General features: G+C 43.4%; 1 protein-coding gene and 1 pseudogene across 2 annotated transcripts in view; both read right to left on the reverse strand.

The window, feature by feature from the left end:
- Positions 1-22,419, reverse strand: part of LOC146462444 (uncharacterized) — a 138,326-nt pseudogene that overhangs the window by 31,928 nt on the left and 83,979 nt on the right. Inside the window, exons 2-3 of the transcript XR_014857121.1 lie at positions 19,208-19,308; positions 16,248-16,310 (exon numbers count right to left, since the gene is read on the reverse strand). The product of XR_014857121.1 is annotated as an uncharacterized LOC146462444 (transcript). The remainder of the gene's footprint in view (positions 1-16,247; positions 16,311-19,207; positions 19,309-22,419) is intronic.
- Positions 1,227-7,925, reverse strand: LOC146462445 (uncharacterized). The gene has a single exon (XM_085085607.1). The coding sequence runs from the start codon at positions 7,923-7,925 to the stop codon at positions 1,227-1,229; it is 6,699 nt and encodes a 2,232-aa protein (XP_084941733.1).

Consider the following 22,419-nt stretch of genomic DNA (forward strand, 5'->3'; position numbering starts at 1 on the left):
GGTATTTTATTTTTTGAGAAAATTGCAAGAGTTTGAAATGCGGCCTAGGTGCGGTCACTGGCCGATGAAAACCGCGAAAATTTAGGTCAAAGGACGAAGCCCCGTTCACGATGTAAAATAACCCAATGAACTTGAAACGTTACACAAACCTAGACCATCCATCTCACAAGGAAATTAATACAATAAATATTCCAAACCTGCTGGCTGCTTTCTGAAGCATGCAGATTTGTGTACGCTACTCAAAATGGCCATAAAACTAATGCCTATTTTCACTGAAATAAAAGTGTTTCTAATATGTGATTTTCCCTAAATTAAATCTCATACCTTGAAAGAAGAAGAAAAGAACTTTATTTGTTCAAAGTTTCAAGCTCTGATTCAAACTCTTTCCCACTCAACGAAGATCGAATATGCGTGCGATACTTGTGGCTCGCAATTCACGTCACAAATTATGAGATCAGAACCGATTCCCAAACACTTGACATCTGGAGCCCGTGAACGTTTCCAAACATCACATATTGGTCCCTTAAACTAATCAGACTGACTGAAAACAGCCATTCAATGTTTTCCGATTCCAGATGTCTTTCCTTTTCTGCTCTAAAATAATATAGTTATTGCGGTCAATTAGCCTATGAAACATGTGCAACAAATTTGCATACCATTTCGATGTCGCAGGAAAAAGTGGTGCAAATCAAACTTTACAGCTCCTTTATCTTCTTGAAGTGGCAAGGGCCACGAAGAGACTCACAGGTTTCAATCAGCAATTTATTCACTCAAATCAAGGGATTTGGTAAAATACCTATCAGAGAAAGTACAGGAAACAACTAAGAACGACTATAAAAAGAATAAACGCGAAAATGACAACTGAAACCAAAAAACAGGACGACTGAAAAAACACTTACCAATTGCTGGATTTAGGTGGGTGAGTGATAAAATGAAAGTGTTGAAAATATTATATACCACTGAATTTACATATAGTGCGAAAAATTGTTCAGGAAGGAATGAAGGGTGCAGGACACAATTAACACGAATAAAGATACGGAAAACAAAAACTACATGGAAAAGTGTAAATTAACAAAAACCGCAACATCCTGGGGGGCTTCGCTGAATTTGCGGAAATTCAGCAATAAAAGCGAATCAATTAATCAGTCACTGAAAGTTCTTAGAACTAGCGCATTCAAACTGTCCAAGAGATTTCTGAGAGTAACTGTAGGCGAATGTCAATGTTACTAATCTTCTTCCTCCAGCAATACAAGTTTTGAAATCGGCCTCACGAGCGTTGAATTCTTCGTTTTGACTTCTCCAACTCGGACGCGTTGGTCGTGGCCAGGAAAGATCTTCATAACTCTGCCAAGGAGCCATCTTCCACGAGGGGAATTTTCATCCACAAGCATTACAAGATCATTGACCTTCAAGTTTCCTTTCTCGCGAACCCATTTTTGGCGTTGCTGTAAAGCTGGAACGTATTCTCTTATCCACTGTTTCCAGAAGCAGTCAGCAAGGAATTGGGCTCTCCTCCATTGTTTTCTTCTGTAAAGATCTTCGCGAACAAACAGACCTGGGGGCAGAGCGAGATTTTCCTGTTGCAGCAGAAGGTGGTTCGGAGTGAGTGGTTCCGGGTCGCTTGGATCATCGCTGCTGGGAGTAAGCGGGCGACTGTTGAGAATGGTAACAGCCTCTGCGAAGACCGTGCGTAAGGTTTCCAGTCCAACCAACGCATCTGAATTGCCAAGGATCGCCTTCATGGTCTTACGCACACTTTGAATTAACCGTTCCCAGACCCCATTCATATGGCTCGCGGCTGGAGGCTGAAATTTCCACTGGAACATTGGGCACAAGGAGCAGTTAATCCCGTCCTTAATCTGTTGCTTGTTTAGATCATCCTGATTCCACTGACGAATAGAGTCGCGAATTTCCTTGTCCGATCCGAGGAAATTTGTTCCGTTATCACTCCAGATTTCTTTGGGACACCCACGATTCGAGATGAATCTGCGGAGGGCTTGAATAAAGGCATCGGACTCTAATGAACTCACGTCTTCTATATGCACAGCGCGACTGGTAAGGCAGGTAAAGAGACAACCGTACACCTTTTCTGAACTCCGACCACGCTTCACATAGAATGGGCCAAAGAAGTCGACTCCTGTGTAGGTGAACGGCCGATCATAGGGAGTGAGACGTTCCTTTGGCAGGTCAGCCATCAACTGAGTCATGGGGACTTCATTTCGCTTGCGACAATTGATGCATCTTCGTAGAACATGGCGCACGAGTGACCTTGCTTGAATAATCCAGAAATGTTGCCGTATGAAGGAAAGTACGTGCTCTCGACCGGCGTGCCCCAGGATTTCGTGGTAGTAGCGCACGATCAGGGTAGAAACTGGATGATCTTTAGGAAGTATCATAGGATGGGCAGCTTCGAAGGCGATAGGAGCGTGACGAATTCTTCCTCCCACGCGCACGGTTCCTTCTACGAGTACACGAAGAAGAGTTGCAAGCTTGCTTTGACATTTAACTGGACGGCCTTCGATTAAGGAATCAATCTCTTCAGCAAAGGCTTGGCGTTGTACCAACTGTACAATTTTCTTGGAAGAGCACCGTATCTCTGAAAGGGATATTCCACCTCTCTCAGTAGAAGTTCCTTTGTTCTGAACATGGTTAACGAAACGTAACAACCAGGCGACAAGAGTTAAGAGGCGAGGCCAAGATGAATAGCGACGCAGAAGCAGGTCCAGTGATGATCCACGGTCAATCACCATGACGGTTCTTTCAACTTGAACTTCACTGTCGTCATCTGGAATATTGCCAATCCTTCTAACTGGCCAATGTTCTTCGGGCTTCAGGAGGAAACTTGGGCCAGAGAGCCAGCGGCAATTGGGGTCAAGATCATGTAGCTTCATTCCTCTGGAACCATCGTCGGCTGGGTTCAGTGATGTTGGCACATGTCGCCATTGCTGAGGAGTCGAGGCTTCATGAATTTCGTTCACTCGATTAGCAACGAATGGCTTGAATCGCCTCTTCTCGTTCGTAATGTACTGCAAGGTCGTCAAAGAGTCTGTCCAGAACGTAACACCTTGAAGGGGTATGTCAAGCTCGTCGCGTATCAGTAGATGCAAGCGTGTAGCTACCACTGCTGACTGTAACTCTAAACGCGGTATGGACCACTGTTTCAGCGGGGAATTGCGGGTCTTTCCCATAACAAAGGCGCAATGGACCTTTCCTGTATCATCAACGAGCCTTAAGTAGCCAACTGCAGCGTAACCTTTGTTAGATGCGTCAGAAAAATAGTGCATTTGGACATCGGTGATGACTCGGGTGCTAGAAAATGACTTGAAGCATCGCGGAATCTTGATGTTCGCAACAAGGGGCAGAGACTCTACCCATCCATTCCACTGTGTTAGTAAAGGCTCTGGAATAGGGTCATCCCACTGGACGTCCATTCTCCATAGTTCTTGAAGAATGACTTTGACTGGGAGGAGAAACGGGCCCAAAAAACCAAGTGGATCGAATAGGGAACTAACAGTCGAAAGAATGCCACGTTTAGTTGGAGGCTTGTTCGTGGGAACAACTTTGAATTGCAAGGTATCCGAAGCTGCATCCCAGTGTAATCCAAGTGCGCTGCTGATAGGAAGTTGTCTGAGGTCGAGATTGATAGAAGGATTCGCTCGTTCCTCTTGTGGGAGGGCCTTTAACACCTGCCTACTGTTGCTTGTGAACTTCGTTAGGTGGAAGCCGCCCTCACTCAGTAGCCTGGTCAGCTGGTCTGCAAGCCAAATCACCTTCTCTGTTGTCGGCGCAGATTTCAGCACATCATCAACGTAGAAATTTCTGTGTACGGTCTTGATGACTTCAGGGCTATACCGGCCTTTATTATCGTCTGCCGTCTGTCGAAGTGCCTTGTTGGCACAGCAAGGGGATGAAGTTGCTCCAAATATGTGGACAAGCATCTGATATTCCTTAGGGGGGAGATTTGAAGAAGCATTCCACCACAAGAACCTTAGGGCGTCTGCATCCTCTGGAAGAACTTTGACCTGATGGAACATCGCCTCTACGTCAGCTGTGAACGCAGTTTCTTCTTCTCGAAAGCGAATAAGTACGCCAACCAGATTATTTGTGAGATCTGGGCCATGGTACAACCGATCGTTCAGGGAAGTGCCATCAAATTTAGCGGCAGCATCAAATACCACGCGTACTTTGTTGGGCTTGTTAACGTTCAGCACCGGGTGGTGTGGTAAGTACCAAGTGATCTTGGATCTCTTAGAGGCCTCTTCTTCGTTTAGCTGTCTTGCATATCCTTTAGTAACGTAGTCATCTATGACGGAGCGGTACTTTTCCTCTAGGCCAGGATCCCGGTTAAATCTCCTTTTCAGAGCTTGAAGACGACCTTCTGCCAAGGCTCTGTTAAATGGAAGGTAGGGTACTTCCTGCCTCCAGAGAAGGCCCATCTGGTAATGGCCGTCAACCTTAGAGATTGTGTTCTCTATTATCTTCAGCGCCTTTCGATCCTCAACAGACATTGGCCCAAAGGCTTCTTTCACGGTGCCGTGGGACTCAATTCGCCAGAATTCTTCCAACTGTCGGTTGAGAGAAACATCTTCAGAAGAAGCATGATGCAGGTTAAACTGACGTCTACCGTCTACACTGCCGGAACCGCCAAGGATACTCCAGCCAAGGCAGGATCGTATCGCGAAGGGCTCATTAGGACTTCCTTTTCTAACTTCCAACGGAATAAAGGCTTCCTGGATGTTCGTTCCAATAAGGATAGAAACCTTCTTTCTTTCTACTTCGGGAAAAGGGACTTGACACAAATGCGACCATTGCTCCATCTTCTTGCGAGCTGTTACATGCTTAAGCGGGATGGTAAGGTCTCGTACAGCCCATGCATTGCGCACAGTAATCTGGTGTGAGTGCTGATCATCAACGGGCGCTATTTTGAAGTCAACCTTTACTCCATTCTCCTGTTTGTCTCTTTGGCTTACTGTAGAAAGGAGGAGTTGTCCATCTTCGCCTTGAATACCAAGCTGATCGACGAGGGATGGGTCAATCATAGTGACGTCGGAGCCGGAGTCGATCAAGCCGTAAGTGGTTGTATATCGTCCATCGTTGGCGATGATCTTGAGGGGCATGATCTGCAGGTAAATCTCAGAGGATTCAGCCAAGGTTGCAGTAGCACACGTGCTCGAGGGAGCATCTTGGTCGCTTGGCAGGACAGTAGGCATGGTTGGGATGACTGTGACTTCAGTGTTGTTAGTGTGATGATCAGCGTTTTCTCGGGATGGACCTGACAGGTGAAGCAAAGTGTGGTGAGACCTTCCACAACCAGGTACCCTACAACGCATTTGCGACTTGCACGAACTGGCCGTGTGTTCTGTAGAGTTGATGCAGTTGAAGCAAATCCGCTTTCTGTTGACTAAGGCCCTCCTCTCCTCGACGGGCTTGGACTTGAATACCCCGCAGCGATAGAGTGGGTGGTACTGGACACACAAGGGGCAGTTGCTGGCTTTAGCGTCTTTATTGATCGCAAGTCTGCTGGCCTCCCTAGAGGTACTTGTGGTAAGAGTGGTAAGGTGACGCAGATGAGACCTGTCTCGATCTTCAATTCGTTTGTGTGACTTCACCTCAGAAGAAGTTGTGAAAAACGGATGATTAGCCAAATCAGCTCGGTCATTCAGGAACTCAACAATGTCTTTGAATGTGGGGATAATTCTTCCTTGGCGTTGAAGCTTCTTCAAATGTTCTCGAAACTTGTCTTGGAGCCATTTGGGCAACCTTAGTATCACTTTCTCGAGATTGTCAGTGTTCATTTCTCCTAAACAGTTCATAGATCCGAGGGTATCATACATGACTTGTGCCATATCTGCATAGCGTTGGAGACCATCCTTGTCTTGAGATGCGATAGGGGGACCTTTAGTCAGAGTGTCGACGCAAGCTCTTACGATCTTAAAGGGTTGACCGAAACGACTTTGCAGGACTTCTAACGCCTTGGTTAAACCTCCTGGCAAGGCCTCGTACCTTTGCACAGCTCTAAGAGCAGGGCCCTCGAGAAACTGCAACAGGCGAGCCATCTTAGTCTGTTCATCCAATGCCTTCGATTCTACCATCTGGTGAAACCTCTGTCTGAATAGTGGATATCTCTCAGGGGAGCCATCAAACTTAAGCACTTGTAGTGGAGGTAGACCTTGATCGGCACTAATTCTTTCTATTGTGGTAGCAATAGTTGCAAGGAAGCTTTCACCCATTGGCTGAAGAGAAGGTGGAAGATGTCCTGAAGTTGCGTGACAAGGTAGGCGAACTGGACCATAGGCTTGAGCTGCATGTGTGAATATTGGACCTGCATTGTAGGGCGGCTGGGATGAGAACAGGGAGACACCCGGGTACATGGCAGGAACACACGAGCTAGCGCGCGAAGACTCGGGAACATACGAAGACGGCAACGTTGAGGCAGACATAGCAGGAACCACAGAAGCAGGCGTAGGCATCGGTGGGAAATCAGGAACATACGTGGGGTACGCAGGTGACGTGGAGACGCGCGAGGACACCACAGGAACTGCAGAGGCTTGCAAGGAAGCACACGTAGGCATGGGTGGAACATCTGTAAGACGCGTAGAGTACGCAGGTAACGAGGAGACGCGCGAGGACACCACGGGAACTGCAGAGGCTTGCAAGGGAGCACATGTCGGCATGGGTGGAAAATCTGTAAGACACGTAGAGTACGCAGGTAACGAGGAGACGCGCGAGGACACCACGGGAACTGCAGAGGCTTGCAAGGGAGCACACGTAGGCATGGGTGGAAGATCTGTAAGACACGTAGAGTACGCAGGTAACGAGGAGACGCGCGAGGACACCACGGGAACTGCAGGGGCTTGAAAGGACGTGACAGAAAATTCAGGAAAACGTGAAGTGGGCGCAGGTAACGTTGATCCACGCGAGGACGTGTCGGGAAGAACAGAGACACGCGAAGACGTGACGTGGCCGGTCGAGACTCTCGTGGATGAGACGGAACACGTGGTTGGAGAAAATGGCTGCGTGGAGCAAACCTGCGCGATCGACCCTAATTGCGTGGAAACAGCTTGAGGGTAGACAACTTGCGGACCAGCGTCGGATACGCTTGTAAAGTTTCCGTCAATGTCAATATTTCTGTTAAAACTATGCCGCTCAGGTGGAGTTTCCTCAAACTGCAGACCAGAAAACTCGCGCTCTGCTAACTTGAACTCCAAATCTGCCAACTCTGTCCTTTCTCGAGCTTCCTCTGCCTCTTTTTCGGCGTCGAGCTTCGCTAGTTCTAGTTGATGTTGAAATTCGAATTGCTTTTGTTTCATTTCAAGCTCCAATAACTTGACTTTCATTGCTATTGTCCTCGATCGTTTTTGCTCAGTTTGTTTTTCGACTAGAGCCGCTTTTTCTGCCGCGATTTTGGCTTCGCGAAGTCTCGAGCTCGCTGCACTTAACTTGGAAATTCGACTGCTCTGCGATTTCAACGATCCTCGAGGCGATGAAGTGTCGACACGGGGTAATTCTTCTGACACTTGTTTATTAAAATACGAAGCAGCTTCGATCGCGAAATGTTCGATCCTTTCATCATACAGACGTTTTCTGACCTCTTGAGCCTCGTAAACGCGCTGGATTTCGTTAAGTTCCACGCTGCTGTCATTGAGAAGAGCTTTGGTCCGCGCGACGTTGTCTCCATAATTCCTAAATGCATCTGACAAGGTGGCTTGCAGATTCCGCACTTGCACCAAGTTAGCAAAGTCCGCGAGTAAATCATCAATTCGAGCACACACTTTAGACATTGTGGCGACATAGCCTCCTGCAGACCGTTTTAGACTGTTCAGCTTTTCGCGTACAACTCCTTCTTGGTCCTGCAGCGAATTAGGCATTCTACTCCTGGAACTCGCTCGGATGGAACTTGCATTATCAGCTTCGATACCGTCCATGATCTTCAATTGGTATTTTACAATGAAGTGGCAAGGGCCACGAAGAGACTCACAGGTTTCAATCAGCAATTTATTCACTCAAATCAAGGGATTTGGTAAAATACCTATCAGAGAAAGTACAGGAAACAACTAAGAACGACTATAAAAAGAATAAACGCGAAAATGACAACTGAAACCAAAAAACAGGACGACTGAAAAAACACTTACCAATTGCTGGATTTAGGTGGGTGAGTGATAAAATGAAAGTGTTGAAAATATTATATACCACTGAATTTACATATAGTGCGAAAAATTGTTCAGGAAGGAATGAAGGGTGCAGGACACAATTAACACGAATAAAGATACGGAAAACAAAAACTACATGGAAAAGTGTAAATTAACAAAAACCGCAACACTTCTAAAATCAAGCAGTCGATCAGTAAAATGGAGAAAAACGTGTGACTTTGTTCCTGCCGTGTTGTTTTGAGTGTTCCATTTTAGCAGCGACAGCCCAAATCAATAAGCCAGTGAAACAAAACAACTGTAACTGGATATTCACTTTGCTGATGTGGGTAACGCCCACGTGATCCTGGCCAGGCACTTACGCGTTCATGGCGCTTTTAGAAAAGTACTGCTTGTGGGCCAAGCTACGACGACCTTGGTGATGATGACCTTGTCAAGCTTAAGGACTGTACAAGGGATCTGAGAGCCCACCTTTCCAGCTTTGGTTTTTTCCGCAAAAAAAAAGAAAATAAATATAAAATCGACGTTCAAGAATTACATTGACTTACATTAATGAAGATCCTGGAAGATCTAATAATGAATAATGATAATGAAGATCCTGGAACGTCGATATTTTGCGAAACAAAATCTTTCCATAACCACCATCCCTACTATTAAAAATATAAAATTTGTAACTTTGCGGGTATCAGAGTAGTGAATTCCCCACTGTCCAACCCGACCTCCCCCACCCCCATATCCCCTTTCGATAAGCATCAATCGTGGTTTTTGTTTACTTTCCTAAACCGGTTTTCTCGTTGTTCCTGCCAGTTACTTTCAATTTCCAAGAAGATAGGAACCTTGCCAGCCTCGGTCTGTCTGGTAAAGGCCACGAAAAGTAAATTAATACTAGCGCAAGCGGGTGAGGGCCGTAACTACCTTATTACTAGCGCAAGCGGGTGAGGGCTGTAACTACCTTATTACTAGCACGAGCAGGTGCAGGGTGAGGGCTGTAAATTCCTCTGATTACTAGCACGAGCGGGTGAGGGCCGTATTTCGAATATTAATTTTCCAATTTCAGATATCATGTTATTTAATAATTTTTTTTCACGGAGTTGAAAGAAAGTGGCAGGAGCAGTGAGAAAATGGTTAAGGAAAGTAAACAATAACCACAGTATTATTGACGCTTATAGGTAGGGGGGAGGTCAGGTTGGTGGGGAATTCACTACTATGCTCTCAGGCAAACAGATTTCATATTTCAATTGTGAGCATGGTGGTTATAGATGTTGTTTTTTTGTTTTTGGTGAAAAAATTGACGTTCCAGGGTCTGTATAATTATATACATTTATACTTGAATTTTTTTCGCGAAAAAACAACAACAACAACAACAACAACAACCACCAAGCTGGCAAGACGGGCTCTCGCATCTCTTGTACAGTCTTTTAGCTTGACAAAGTTTTCGTTACCGGGGTAGTCGTAGCTTGGCCCACAAGCAGTACTTTTCACTGTTTACAGTTTCTAAAAGCGCCCCGACGCGCAGGATTCCATACCGAAATGCCTGGCCAGGATAGAACACGTGCGCGTTACCCACATCAGCAAAGCGAATATTGAGTTACAGTTGTTCAGTGTCACATTGGCTAATTGATTTGATCCGTCGCTGCTAAAATGGAACACTCAAAACAACACGGCAGGAACAAAGTCACACGTTTTTCTCCATTTTACTGATCGAATGCTTGATTTTAGAAGATAAAGGAGCTGTAAAGTTTGATTTGCACTACTTTTTCCTGCGACATCGAAATGGTATGCAAATTTGTTGCACATGTTTCGTAGGCTTATATTGACCGCAATAACTATATTATTCTAGAGCAGAAAAGGAAAGACATCTGGAATCAAAAACATTGAATGGCTGTTTTCAGTCAGTCTAATATGTTTGGAAACGTTCACGGGCTCCAGATGTCAAGTGTTTGGGAATTGGTTCTGATCTCATAATTCGTGACGTGAATTGTGAGCCGCAAGTATCGCACGCATATTCGATCTTCCTTGAGCGGGAAAGAGTGTGAATCAGAGCTTGAAACTTTGAGAACAAATAAAGTTCTTTAATTTCTTCTTCTTTCAAGGTATGAGATTTAATTTAGGGAAAATCACATATCAGAAACACTTTTATTTCAATAAAAATAAGCATTAGTTTCATGGCCATTTTGAGTAGCGTACACAAATCTGCATGCTTTAGAAAGAAGCCAGCGACTTTGAAATATTTATTGTATTAATTTCCTGGTGAGATGGATGGTCTCGGTTTGTGTTACGTTTCAAGTTCATTGGGTTATTTTACACCGTGAACGGGGCTTCGTCCTTTGACCTAAATTTTCGCAGTTTTCATCGGCCCGTGACCGCACCTAGGCCGCATTTCAAACTCTTGCAATTTTCTCAAAAAAATAAAATACCTTAATGGAACTTTAAAATATGATTTTCGAAAATAGTTAATCCAAGGGTATCTTCAGGCGAAATATCAGAGATTCACCAAGTGGTCGCTGAAATGCAGTTCTCGATTCTTACAGGCAGCCGCTCTTAAACAGGGTATCCCTACATGACCTAATGGCTTAAACAGATTGTGATTGCCAATGCATTAAAATACAGTAAGAAACTAGTGTATTCTTATTTCATTTCTAGTCTTAAACAGGGTGTGATTTTGGGTTAAATGTCTTAGGAAGGGCCTGAAAATTTTGAATTCTGTCTTAAACGGGATAGGGAAATCAGAGAATTATTGTGTCTTAAACGAGTCAGGGCTTGAACGCCTGGGCCGCACTTCCCTACCCAAGCATCTGTTGAGTACCCCCCCCCCCACCCTGGGATCTAGAGTAACGTTACGCGTCACGCGTACGTTTATATCCTTGTACGTTTTTCAATGTTTCGCTGTTTATATTTTTAAATGAAATTCAGGGGAAAGCATTTGTTATTCACCTTTCATTTGAAGACAGAAACCGTTTCTACATTGATTGTTTTTCTATAGTAAACGTGAGACATCTTTATCTATCTTGGCCCGCGAGGTCATAGACTGATTTAGTTGCCAAATTTGCGGTTAAACAAAACTAACCTTGAGGCACTCAGGTTAGCCTAAAAAACACTCCGGTTAGCCTAAAGAGCACTCCAGTTAGCCTAAATAGCACTTAGGTTAGCTTAAATAGCTCCCCGGTTAGCTTAATGGTTAGCAGTTTATGTTGGGGTTGTTCATGCCTCGCATGTTTTGTTAATGCCTTGCACGTCTGGCTCGCATATTGTGAACACTCCTCGAGGCCCGAAAACAAAGAACGCGACCGAGAATTTAAAGAATTTGATAACAATTGACAGAAAACGTAACTCGTACCAGCCAAGTACAAAAAACGAGACCAAGAACAATAACTAAGGGCCGAAGTCTTATCTCTCGGCCCATCGCGACCCCAAAAAGAAAAAATATTTGATAACGCTACCGAAACCTTAACTCGGTCCGTCTTACTGCCCGAGTAATAACATTTAAATTAAGGAATTGCAAAGACGTAAAAACGAACATCCCCCCCCCTCCCCATGGGAAATCTCATCTTTTATGGAGTCCAGTTTTATATCCACTTATTTGCACCCAAAGCTCTTTTCGGTGCAACAAGTGTTAGGGATCTATGTCATTGCTTTATATCTCAGATCATAGTGAAAAAAAATTGGACGAATCCGATTAGTTTTCTTTCGGTACCTTTTAGGCGTTAAATTAAGAAAGAACTCACGGCCGAAAAAAGGACATGTAGACCACTCTTAGGGGTTCTTTACAAAACTTTAGACTTGTAAGCATTCTGTCACTTTAAAATATGGGAGTACCCAACACTGTTGCTACTTGTGGTTTAATGAACGCATGGAAAAATCCAAGAAACTCTGATAGAATGTTGTGATGTGCACATGCACGTTAATTTCTCCTTTTCCCTCACGACGGTACACCATGGAGGACAATCTCGAGTGTAATGGTAAGCACTGTTTTATTTTATTTTGTGTTATTTTATGCTACCGTGCAAAAGTAAACTTATTATGCATGGATTAACTTTGATTTTGGAATCAAACTTCTAAATTATCTTCTAAACATTACAATCTTATTATGACGAGACACACGTTTGGGCCAGAAAAATAGTCATTTAGTCACACAATATTGAAAACCCCCTGGGATGGGGGGGAGGGAAAAATACAACGAAGAGGCTTACGAAAGCGATGAACTAGCACTGGCGAGAGAGACACGTGCAATGAAACGAAACTTGATCACGCTAGACTGTGGTTGTGTAATGACAATAACAATAATTAACCGATTTGATTTTGGAATCAAACCTCTATATTATCTTCTAAACATTACAATCTTATTATGACGAGACACACGTTTGGGCCAGAATAATAGTCATTTAATTACACAATATTGAAAACCCCAAATAAAAATGTTAGGAGAAAAGGCCCAAACAGGAGTGAAAAAATTGAACTAATAATGAAAATTGGAAACGATAAAAAAAAAGGAAAAATGAAAACTTGACTACGCAATAGGGAGTTTAAGAAACGAGGACGGCAACGGTAACGAGAACGTCACAAAACAATGGGCTTAATGAGCCAAAACAATCGCTTTGCACGTGCGTTTTACATTTTGGTACATTTCCTTGCCGTCCTCTGCAAGACAACAACGTGAAATGACCAAATTTTAGGTTTTCTCGAGAACGGGAGCGTATGACGCAAAATCTTCTTTATTTTTCCTTACTTTGACGTCGTTCATACTAATTTAGTTCCTGGAGAGTTCGCGAGCATTTTCCAAGTTAAACCAATTTGAATAATTGCGAAAGAGTTACAAAAACGAGAAGTTATATTTTTAAATGACGTTCTCGTTACCGTTGCCGTCCTCGTTTCTTAAACTCCCTAATATTAAAGAGCGAGGCGGCCATAACATCTGCGATACGAGTGCGCGTGGCCAGAGGCAAAGAGAGATAAAGTTTATAAGCGTCCGAGCGCCAGTCTCCGTGCAGCTTGATGAGGTGATCCGGAACCCCTGACTGATATGCGTGGGTGGCGCCACCCCGTCGGAAACTATGCGGAGAAAAGTTAGTGGCATCCAAGCCAACGGCCGTGATGGTTTCTTTGAGAAAGCTGGAGAAAAGAGAGAAAGCGATGGGTTGAAGAAGGGGTCCCTGTGGTATGCAGAAAAACGGCGAGTTAGCATCAGCTGGCACCAGTTGGAAATAATGATGAATGGCTGTGACTGGGCAAAGGTCGGAGCTGGGGATAAGCGGAAGAGGAATCAGCAAAATGCCTTCTCTATGTTGCAACGTCTTGGACCAGCGAATTCGTAGAACTGCACCATTGCGGGAGAACTTGATGTCGTTGCGGGTGAGGTGTTTCGATGGGTCAAAAGCGCAAGCAGAGGGAGCGGTGACATTGGACTTTCTCAGAAAAGAGAAAAACGCCACCAGGAACAGACACCAAAGAGCGGCCTGTTTTGGAATGGACAAGTCCAACACTAATCTCATGTGCCTTAGTAAATCAACTGTGATAGGGTGCTTTTGGTGGGACTTTGTACCCATGATGCGCTTTAGTCCTTTCTTGGTGAGGGCCACGGGGAAGCTGTTCAATACATCACACGCAAGACCATGATGTAAATGGAGAAGGCGAACGGCATTGAGGTGATTCATCACGTACTGGTACGAAACGGTCTTGCGCGACAGGTACGCAAGAAAGCAGGAGACGGTCAAAGATGAGGCGGGAAGGGGTGTGAGGCTGAAACGATAGCAGAACCGAAGATACGTTTTCCAATGAGAACGCAAGTTCCGGAGGGTACCAGGAGCGTAGGCTTGGGCTCGAATATCCTGGACATATGCTTGAAGCAAAGAGAGGGATGAGGAGGCAGCGAGGGCATGGTATGGATCTGTTGAGTGAGCAAAAGAACGTAGAGTTAGATACGCACATCGAAATTGAAAAGTTCGGTAGGACATGGTACATGTACGGTGGAGATGTAGACGGTGAGAGCATCGAAATGAGCCTTGTGACCTGGGGATAGGTGCCAACGACTTAGGTGGTTAGCCAGGGAGTTGGAGGTGCCTGGAATATGATGGGCGGCGATCTCGAAGTCGAAGGCGGCTAACAAAAACCAAATCTCGCGAAGGCACAGCTGCATAGCACGGGTGCGAGAGCGGCCTGAGTTCAAAGAAAGGACACAGTTCTTGTTATCACAATTGAGGATAAATCGCTGACCACGAAGAGCTGGAGCCCACAGCTTTAAAGCCACCATGACGGCCAACAGCTCGAGAATATTAATGTCGTGACCGTACTCCTCCAGGAGGTGCCCGGGAAAAGGAGTGTGAAAATGCTGCCCCTGAAAATAACCACCTGCTCCCGATGCGCAAGCGTTGGTGGACAAGAAAAAGGGATCATTCAGCCAAGGCGTAGATTTGATGAGTGTCACGCCGTTAAATTGTGGGAGGAAATGGCACCACCAGTGCAAATCCGATTTGTCATCCAAAGATAATGGACAGAGGTGTGAGTTCTAACGGGTTGGCACGTAAGGTGTTTAGTAGGCCAGACATGAAAATGCGTGCTGGACGGACGCAGGCGGTAACGAAAGACATAACTCCCAGTAATGATTGTAGATCACGACACAAAACGACGTCCTCGGTGAGCAACGAGCGACAACAAGACAGCAGTTCAAGCAACCGTTCCGGGGTCACGGACATGGTCATATCCATGGTATTGAACTGGACTCCCAGAAAGACCATGCAGGTGGAGGGAGCACAATCTTTTTCGGGTGAAGAGTCCAAATCGAGAATAGAGAAAAAGTTCCTTGAGGGCCTCAAACGCCATAGTTGCCTTGCTAGCAGACTCAGCGCCGCCGAAATCGTCGATATAATTCGTACAATGAAAGCCAAGATTGCCGAACATATGTGACACCGCCGAAGTGGTCCGCTGACACATCATTGCGGCAGAACGAAGGCCGAAAGGGGGAGCGACGTCGAAATAAAGAAGATTGGAGGATGATGGCGACGAGAGCGTCAGTGCCGGGTAATCGGAGGGCAAATGGTTCGTCAAGGTAAGAGTCTTTAGGGATGCCGTCATTTACCGAAAAACTTGAGGGGAAGCTGAGGTTGACGACCACGCGCGACTTTCCCGAACGACCGTGGGCAATTTGAAGAGGTGAAATTGTTAAATCCATGCAGAGAGGGCTGGCTGAGAAAGGACCGCAAGTAGTGCCTAAGCCGCATTCCCTGTCCAAATAAGATTGAATGAGATCAGGTTGGGCCGTAGCCGAGCTGTGATTTTTTAAAGTAGACGGCGGAAGGGTGGTCGCCTTGTAACCGACTGGCCAACCATACTCTAAGAAGTTACAAAGGTCGGTGTCGTGGTAGTCTTGTAAAAATACAACGAAGAGGCTTACGAAAGCGATGAACTGGCACTGGCGAGAGAGACACGTGCAATGAAACAAAACTTGATCGCGCTAGACTGTGGTTACGTAATGACAATAACAATAATTAACCAAAGTGACTTAATCAAAAAGAAACTACAAGTAACTGGCCAGTGATCTTTTCACATGCGTTTTGTGTTGTATAAAGACTAAACTAGCGTTCTGACTACAAGGACAAACTTATCTCTAAGTTAACCCTCTGGGTGCAACTTAGTAGATCTTAAAACTGAACTTGATGAAAGACAAAAGTACCCTCCCAGGAGTTACTGAATTTTTTCTGAAATGTGTGGTTTTACGTCTTTGCGATCCCTAACTTTTATATAATGTTATCTTGACAAGAAATTTTCATTTTCTAGTTTGGCAACTCGTAACCTGCAACTCTAACTCACAACTCACAACTCCAGAACTCACATTTTTCCCACACCCCAAGTATATACATGTAAGCCTTTTCGGCACCGAAAACAAAAAGGCTCAGAATTCAGAACAGCTGGCTTTTTAGTAGGTTGTGAGCACTTGCGGAGAACCTTGTAAATGGCCCACGAATTTTCCACTATAGATGCCTCGTTACTAAACTTGAGACTGAATTTAATCCATTAAAGAAGCAATGAGATGTAAAGGGAAGTGAATAGTGCTACTAAAAGTTTTAAATCTTACGTATTTTAAAAATAGCATTTTTGATGTCTTACTTCACTTCTTTGTCGCTTGTTAGAAGAGGTTTCTCTCTAGTCTTGCTTTCCAATGTATGAGATCTACATGAAATTAAGGTAGTTTGGCAAACATTACAATTACATTATCAATAAATTATTTAAGAGCTGCTACCTACAGCTGTTGGTAAATTTTAGCCAAAGCAGAGTAAACTTAGTTTGAGTTAGCAGAGAGTTCAAATTGAGTTGAGTTAGATAGTAAAAAATGACTGAAAAAAAGGGCTGGAGTCAAGTCCAGGAAAAATCAAACTTTGTTCGCGTTAGAAGGGAGGGTGGGTACTTATTCAAGGGTGGGCGCTTATGATTTTCCCAACATTTTCAGCAAACAAGGACATTTTCAGAGAATAACAAAACAAGGGATAACAAATTTGTTTCGCTTAGACAAGACAAAACAAAGTGCAAAATCTAACATAAACAATATAAAAGTTCATTTAACTACTGTATCTAAAACCAATTTTGGTTGATTTTGGTTCTCTTACTTCATGTTGGGCTGGTACAGAAATGTTTTTTGTTGGGAGAGGTGTGGGGTGGGTGCTTATAAACTTTTTGGGCTTTCAGGGTGGGCACTTACTAACTTTTTGAGCTTTCAGGGTGGGCACTTATTCAAGATGGGTGCTTATTCGAAGTTGGACAGTTATTTATTTTATTTTATTTTATTTCATTTTATTTATTCACCACGACATACAATCATAGAAAGTTACAGTGAATAATAAACTAGGATCTTACATAAGTTTAGAGTGAATAATAATAGTAAAAAAAAGTAAGAAGTGGCGAGGAGACCTTAAGAAACCCCCGGGCTTATACTGAGAGGTCTCCTTGGAGATATGTTAGGACTGTAAGACTAGTAAAGACATTGTATTTAGATTTTTTAACATACCGTGGTAAGACTATAAAGACATAACAGAGTTGGACGTTTCATACAATTAACTGAGGAAATCAAGAAGCTTTCTTTTGAAGGTGGATATGTTGTAGGTTAAAATGAATCCAGGTTAAAATGATTTCAACCTAGGTTGATTTGTATTTTCCTTTGTTAAGATTGGGTAATTTACATCTTAAACAAAGGAAAATACAAATCAACCTAGGTTGAAATCATTTTAACCTGGGATTCATTTTAACCTACAACAGATAGACTAGGGGAAGACGTAAATACAGTACACGAAGGGAATTGTTCCAAACAGCCAAAAGGAATCAACAACCTAACACGCAAGATTGTGTACCTTGCCTAAGAGATTTTAGACCACGAATCTGATGAGATCTAACTAACAATCTGTTCAGCATGGATAACTACAGATTAAGAATTAATTTTCAGCTCAAGTAGCCTACTTTGTGGCCATGGTAACGCATTTTCTTCAAAGGAGCCGAAGTACACTCTCAAGTCTAGTTCATCCATCCTTACGAGCTTACTTATCAAAACACATTCTGGAAACGGACGTCAATCAAACACGTTGTACGGCGGGAAATTCAGAGCACACTAACACGCGAACTCGCAAATTTACCTCTACCTCGGCGGACAACGACTAAGAATGAATCCGTGTAGATCTTCTTACCGAGGGATGGATGACGACAACTTTTTAGACAGAGACCTTATGTTAGTCTTCATGCTGTGAATTTGTTTTAAATGTTCTTCAGGCCACAGACACAATTAACATACACGTGTCTTGTTTGACAGCAATACCTTACACCAACGCTTTGCAAGGGTACCTTCTCCCGAGCAAGCACAACCGACGTTTAATAGACAATCCTGGCCATTTTCTTTGAGCAGCACCTCCTTTTATCAGCCGTACGAACTAAGAAGGGCGCAGTTCGACAAACAGCAACAAATAATTGTCGAGGATTCGCTGCGTAACTTGATTGACAACCCGATTACTTTGAAAGCATGCTTTGAATTCTAATGTGAACGCTTATCACAGTAAGTAAACATGCATGATCTCAAGTATACTTGGGCTTAAGGTCTTCTTACCCCGCTAGTATGAACCCACCTAATAAAATTGTTTTGAGAACAGATTGATCAACCAAGTCTTGTGTGTCTGGGTAGGTTTTTCCCAGAAATACAGTAAAATATAAGATGACAGACAATGTTACAATTGTCTGCACTACATGGAAATTCGGATCCACGCATCATGCATGTGATGTTCAAGGTCCAACAAAGGAAATAGTTTCAAGCACAAATTTTAAAACTTTTCCCTAACACCATTACCTTCAGTATGAAACATTCCCAGATTAAAATGGCATGGTCTTGAAGACATGTAAAACTGAAGGATTACCATTCCAGATATATCTGAATTTAATACATCAAAGAGGCAAATGACAGCTGAAATGAAATGCAAATGGGAGCAAAAGGTGTAAATCAGAGTTTAAAATCTTACCTGTTTTAGCATTGTTGACATCTAATTTCACTTTCTTTGTCTCTTGTTAGAGGAGGTTTCTCTTTAGTTCTGAAAAGGCAACCAGTAACTGGTTTGCTCACATGCCATGAACTCGCCCAGAGCAAACTCATCCAAAGAGAAATTAACTTGCCTTCTCTAGGTTTGTCAAAAATGGTGGCCTACAAATGTAAATAACAAGAGTCTTGCACAACTTGTAACTCATTTTGAAAATACTGATACAGTTATGACTATATTTTATTATTTATTAAGCGTGTAATCAAAAGTGTCATCTTCCGTGTGGGTGAGTTTGTTGAAGGCGAACGTCCATGCAGGCGAATTCTCAAAAATTATTTTCAAAGCAGCAGATTCTGTTACAAGAAATCACTTCGCCGAAAACAATAAATTATTCGTTGAGGATTTTACAACTACGTTTTGTTGCTCCAAATTAAATAGTGATTTTAGATTACAATTTAATTGGTAATATAAAGGTGAGCTTACAAACTGAAAATTGTTCTCCAGTTGAAACAGCTGAGACTAGTTCATGAATCAGTCACGAGACTTTATAATTAAGCTTACCTTAGCTTTTCAATCGTGGTGCTGAGATCTTCAACAGTGGCACGTCGTTTCGAATTCAACCAAACGGTAAGCCCAAAATCCTTTTCTGGTGATTATAAGAGCTGAAACGCAAACATTGAAAAGAACATGAAAACTGTTCGATGCAGGAAGACAAACAAACATTGACAAACCCTGATGACTGCGTACATGTATTAGACCACCAAAACAATCAGGAGAAATTCCTTAAAAACACACATCAAATGAACTGATTTGACTCCTTACCTTTGCTGTAAGAACGAGAGGAAACGAAAAGCCCAAAACAATTGCGTCCCGGAGGACCACTAACTATGCCACGAAGATATCTTTTCGGAGCTGCTGTGCAGTGAGGTTTTCGAGAGCCGCTCCCAAACTAAACTTCAAGGTCTTAAACTGAAAGAGTCATTGTTTACAAGCGATCATGCAAAACGGCACGTAACTGCCCTCATCTGAAGCGTTGCACGCCACTGCACTCGAGTCCCGCCAAAGATGACAAAGTTGCCTGCGGAAAAAAAGGTCTAAATAACTGAAATATCCACTAAAAAGATTAAAATATCCATAGCTTTTGTCTAAATCAGCTGCACTGAATTTTGAACCAGAAAGAACATACAAGTCATATTTTTTCTGCTCGTGGAACTGAAGAGCTGCAAAAAAACAAAACAAAACAAAACAAAACATAGCATGTGAATCCGCCATGTTTTTCTGGGCTTTTCAGCGAGAAAGCTGCCGAATACCCAGGCCCCGATTGGTCGAATCCAGTGGGAGGGTTGGGAGGTTCCGGCCCTCTCCCTCTCCACCCTCAAACCTGACTTTTTATCATTGTTATGATTATTTAAAAAAGTTTTTGTATCTAAAATTTTTACAACTAAACTGAGATCGCAATGATTATTATCTTACCCTGCTAGCAGAGGTTTCTTTCTGACAAATCTTTTAGCATGTACGAAGTCGTCCGCGTCTCTTTCAGATTTCACGTAGTCGGCTTGTTTACTACGCGAAAAACAAGAGACGCGGACGACTCCATACATCCTGAAAGACTTTCCAGAAAGAAACCTCTGCTAACAAGGCATTATTATCTCGATCTCGGGTCGTTTGAAAAATGGAAACTTCACAAGTTCAAGATCGTTCAACACTGCCAGAAAACATATCGAGTGTCTAAAATTTTCTGAGGGGGCTAAATATCGAAACATAAGGGTCTTACTTACAATTGGTTGCACTCTCCCCGTCAGTTCTGCTGAAGCTGAGCCGGTCACTGATTTAATCAAGTCGTCAGCGACAGGATGTCCAAAGAAGAGAGCCTCTCGGGACTTGCTTTGCATTCAAAATTCCGAAAATAACACAAAGACTGAAAAATACCTTAGTTTACGTCACTGGGGGCAAACGTATTTTGCCCAGAACTCGAGTTGGTTCGCCGTGATGAGATGAAATAAATGGCCTAACCGCAAGTTGCGGCTTTGCATATTTTTCGTAAGCTTTTACTTTTTCAGCAACTTCTTTTTAGATTTTTTTTGGAATTTTTTCAACTTGAACCAACTCTTGCATTCGATAGAACTGTGGATTGAGTGTTCAGCTTTAGAGTAAGAGGACTAGAGCAAGCGACGGCCACGTGCCGCTAGCGCGAAAATCATTGCTTCCCGCGAGGGAGACGCGATGCACGAACAGGAGCCGTCGTGTCCCTCGAGGGAGGCAATTTTCGCGCGTGCCTGCGTGGTTTAATTTGAATGTTTTACTTTCCCTAAGAAAAATATGGACAGCTGCTTGTAATCTAGTACAGTCAGGGGCGTAGCCGGCCTTTAAGCCATTAAGCACGGGCTTAATAAGAATTTTCGTAATTATAGTTTTTTAACAGCTGAAAGGCCGTATTTTCTTTTTTGCTGACTATTCAATAGCGAATACCCGCTATATCAAGGTTTTATTTTGAAAAATAAATTAATGAATTTTAATATTAGATATTAAAAATGATGAAAGCTAAACAAAGGATAGAACTGTTACTATAGAACTTTGAAATAGTTTTGCGCACGAAAATTTAGTTGACTGTTGATTTCCGCCTTACAGCGGCTTTGACAGCTGTGCGCCTGTAATTGTAAGAAAGAAAGTAGAAAGGACATAAGCTGATCATTCAAAATCCTTGTCAATGACTTCAATTGATCAATCAGCAAGAGAATTAAATAAAGCGTATTGCACACACGAGAGGACAACAAGAAGGTGCAGGTACGGGAGGAGTTCCTTTGGTTTGTACAAGCTAAGAGTACCACAGGACAGGCGCTAGCCGAGAGGTTTCTAGAGACCCAGCAGAGCTATAGCCAGGACAGATATTGACCGCATGCGCGCACAGGGCTATGATGGTGCGGCAAACATGGCAGGGATTCACAGAGGTGTCCAAGCAATTATCAGGTATCGCGAGATGGGCGCTTGCAGAGGGGAAGAAACCAAACAACCTGGAGGATACACAGAGTTGTACAAGTGAAGATCTCTATCTGAATGTTGCCACCGTGTTTACTATTCTCCTCACCATGCCAGTGTCCTGCTACACCAGAGAGATCATTTAGCGCCACGAGAAGAGTGAAAAGATACGTGCGGTCCACTATGCTGACAAAGCGACTATCATCTCTGGCTCTTATGCACGCATACAGGGAGATGCCGATTGACCCCCGAGAGAGTTATCAGCGACTTCTGTGCGAGCAAACCAAGAAGGCTTGCATTTGAGTGATGGTTAGTCCGTAATAGTCATGCACATAATCATGCCAGGCGGTCTTTGTTAATTTTAAATTTTCCTTTAATATACCAAAATCCCACAAGGAAAAGGAATCAGCCGTTTTTTAAAGAAGTGCTTAGGCCTCCATAGTGACGATTAGTGCTAAACCCTAAAAGCGGATGTTCTCTGCCCAAATGGAGCTCTATTTTCTGAGTTCTCTGCCTAACAAGTGGAGCTCTATTCTCTAAGTTTTCTGCCTAACAAATGGGCCTCTGTTCTCGTCTTCGTCAGAGCTATCGGGATTGGGAATACTACATTGTGTAAACACCATAAGGTGTCCAGCCTTGTTTAGGAGTATCCATTCCAGTAAGAACCATCAAGGCACATGATCTCGGCAATCACACGGAATAATAGGGGACTGTGAACAGTCCAAGTAAAATCACTTCATTCAATATCAATGTATTTAGCAAAGAGAGCACTTATTGGGGACACTTTCCGAGTCGAA

Source organism: Pavona decussata, unplaced genomic scaffold, assembly GCF_977016875.1.
Source record: "Pavona decussata unplaced genomic scaffold, jaPavDecu1.1 SCAFFOLD_187, whole genome shotgun sequence".
Taxonomy (NCBI): domain Eukaryota; kingdom Metazoa; phylum Cnidaria; class Anthozoa; order Scleractinia; family Agariciidae; genus Pavona; species Pavona decussata.

Coding starts and splice junctions, on each gene's coding strand:
- LOC146462445 (XM_085085607.1), bottom strand. CDS start 7,925: ATGGACGGTATCGAAGCTGATAATGCAAGTTCCATCCGAGCGAGTTCC.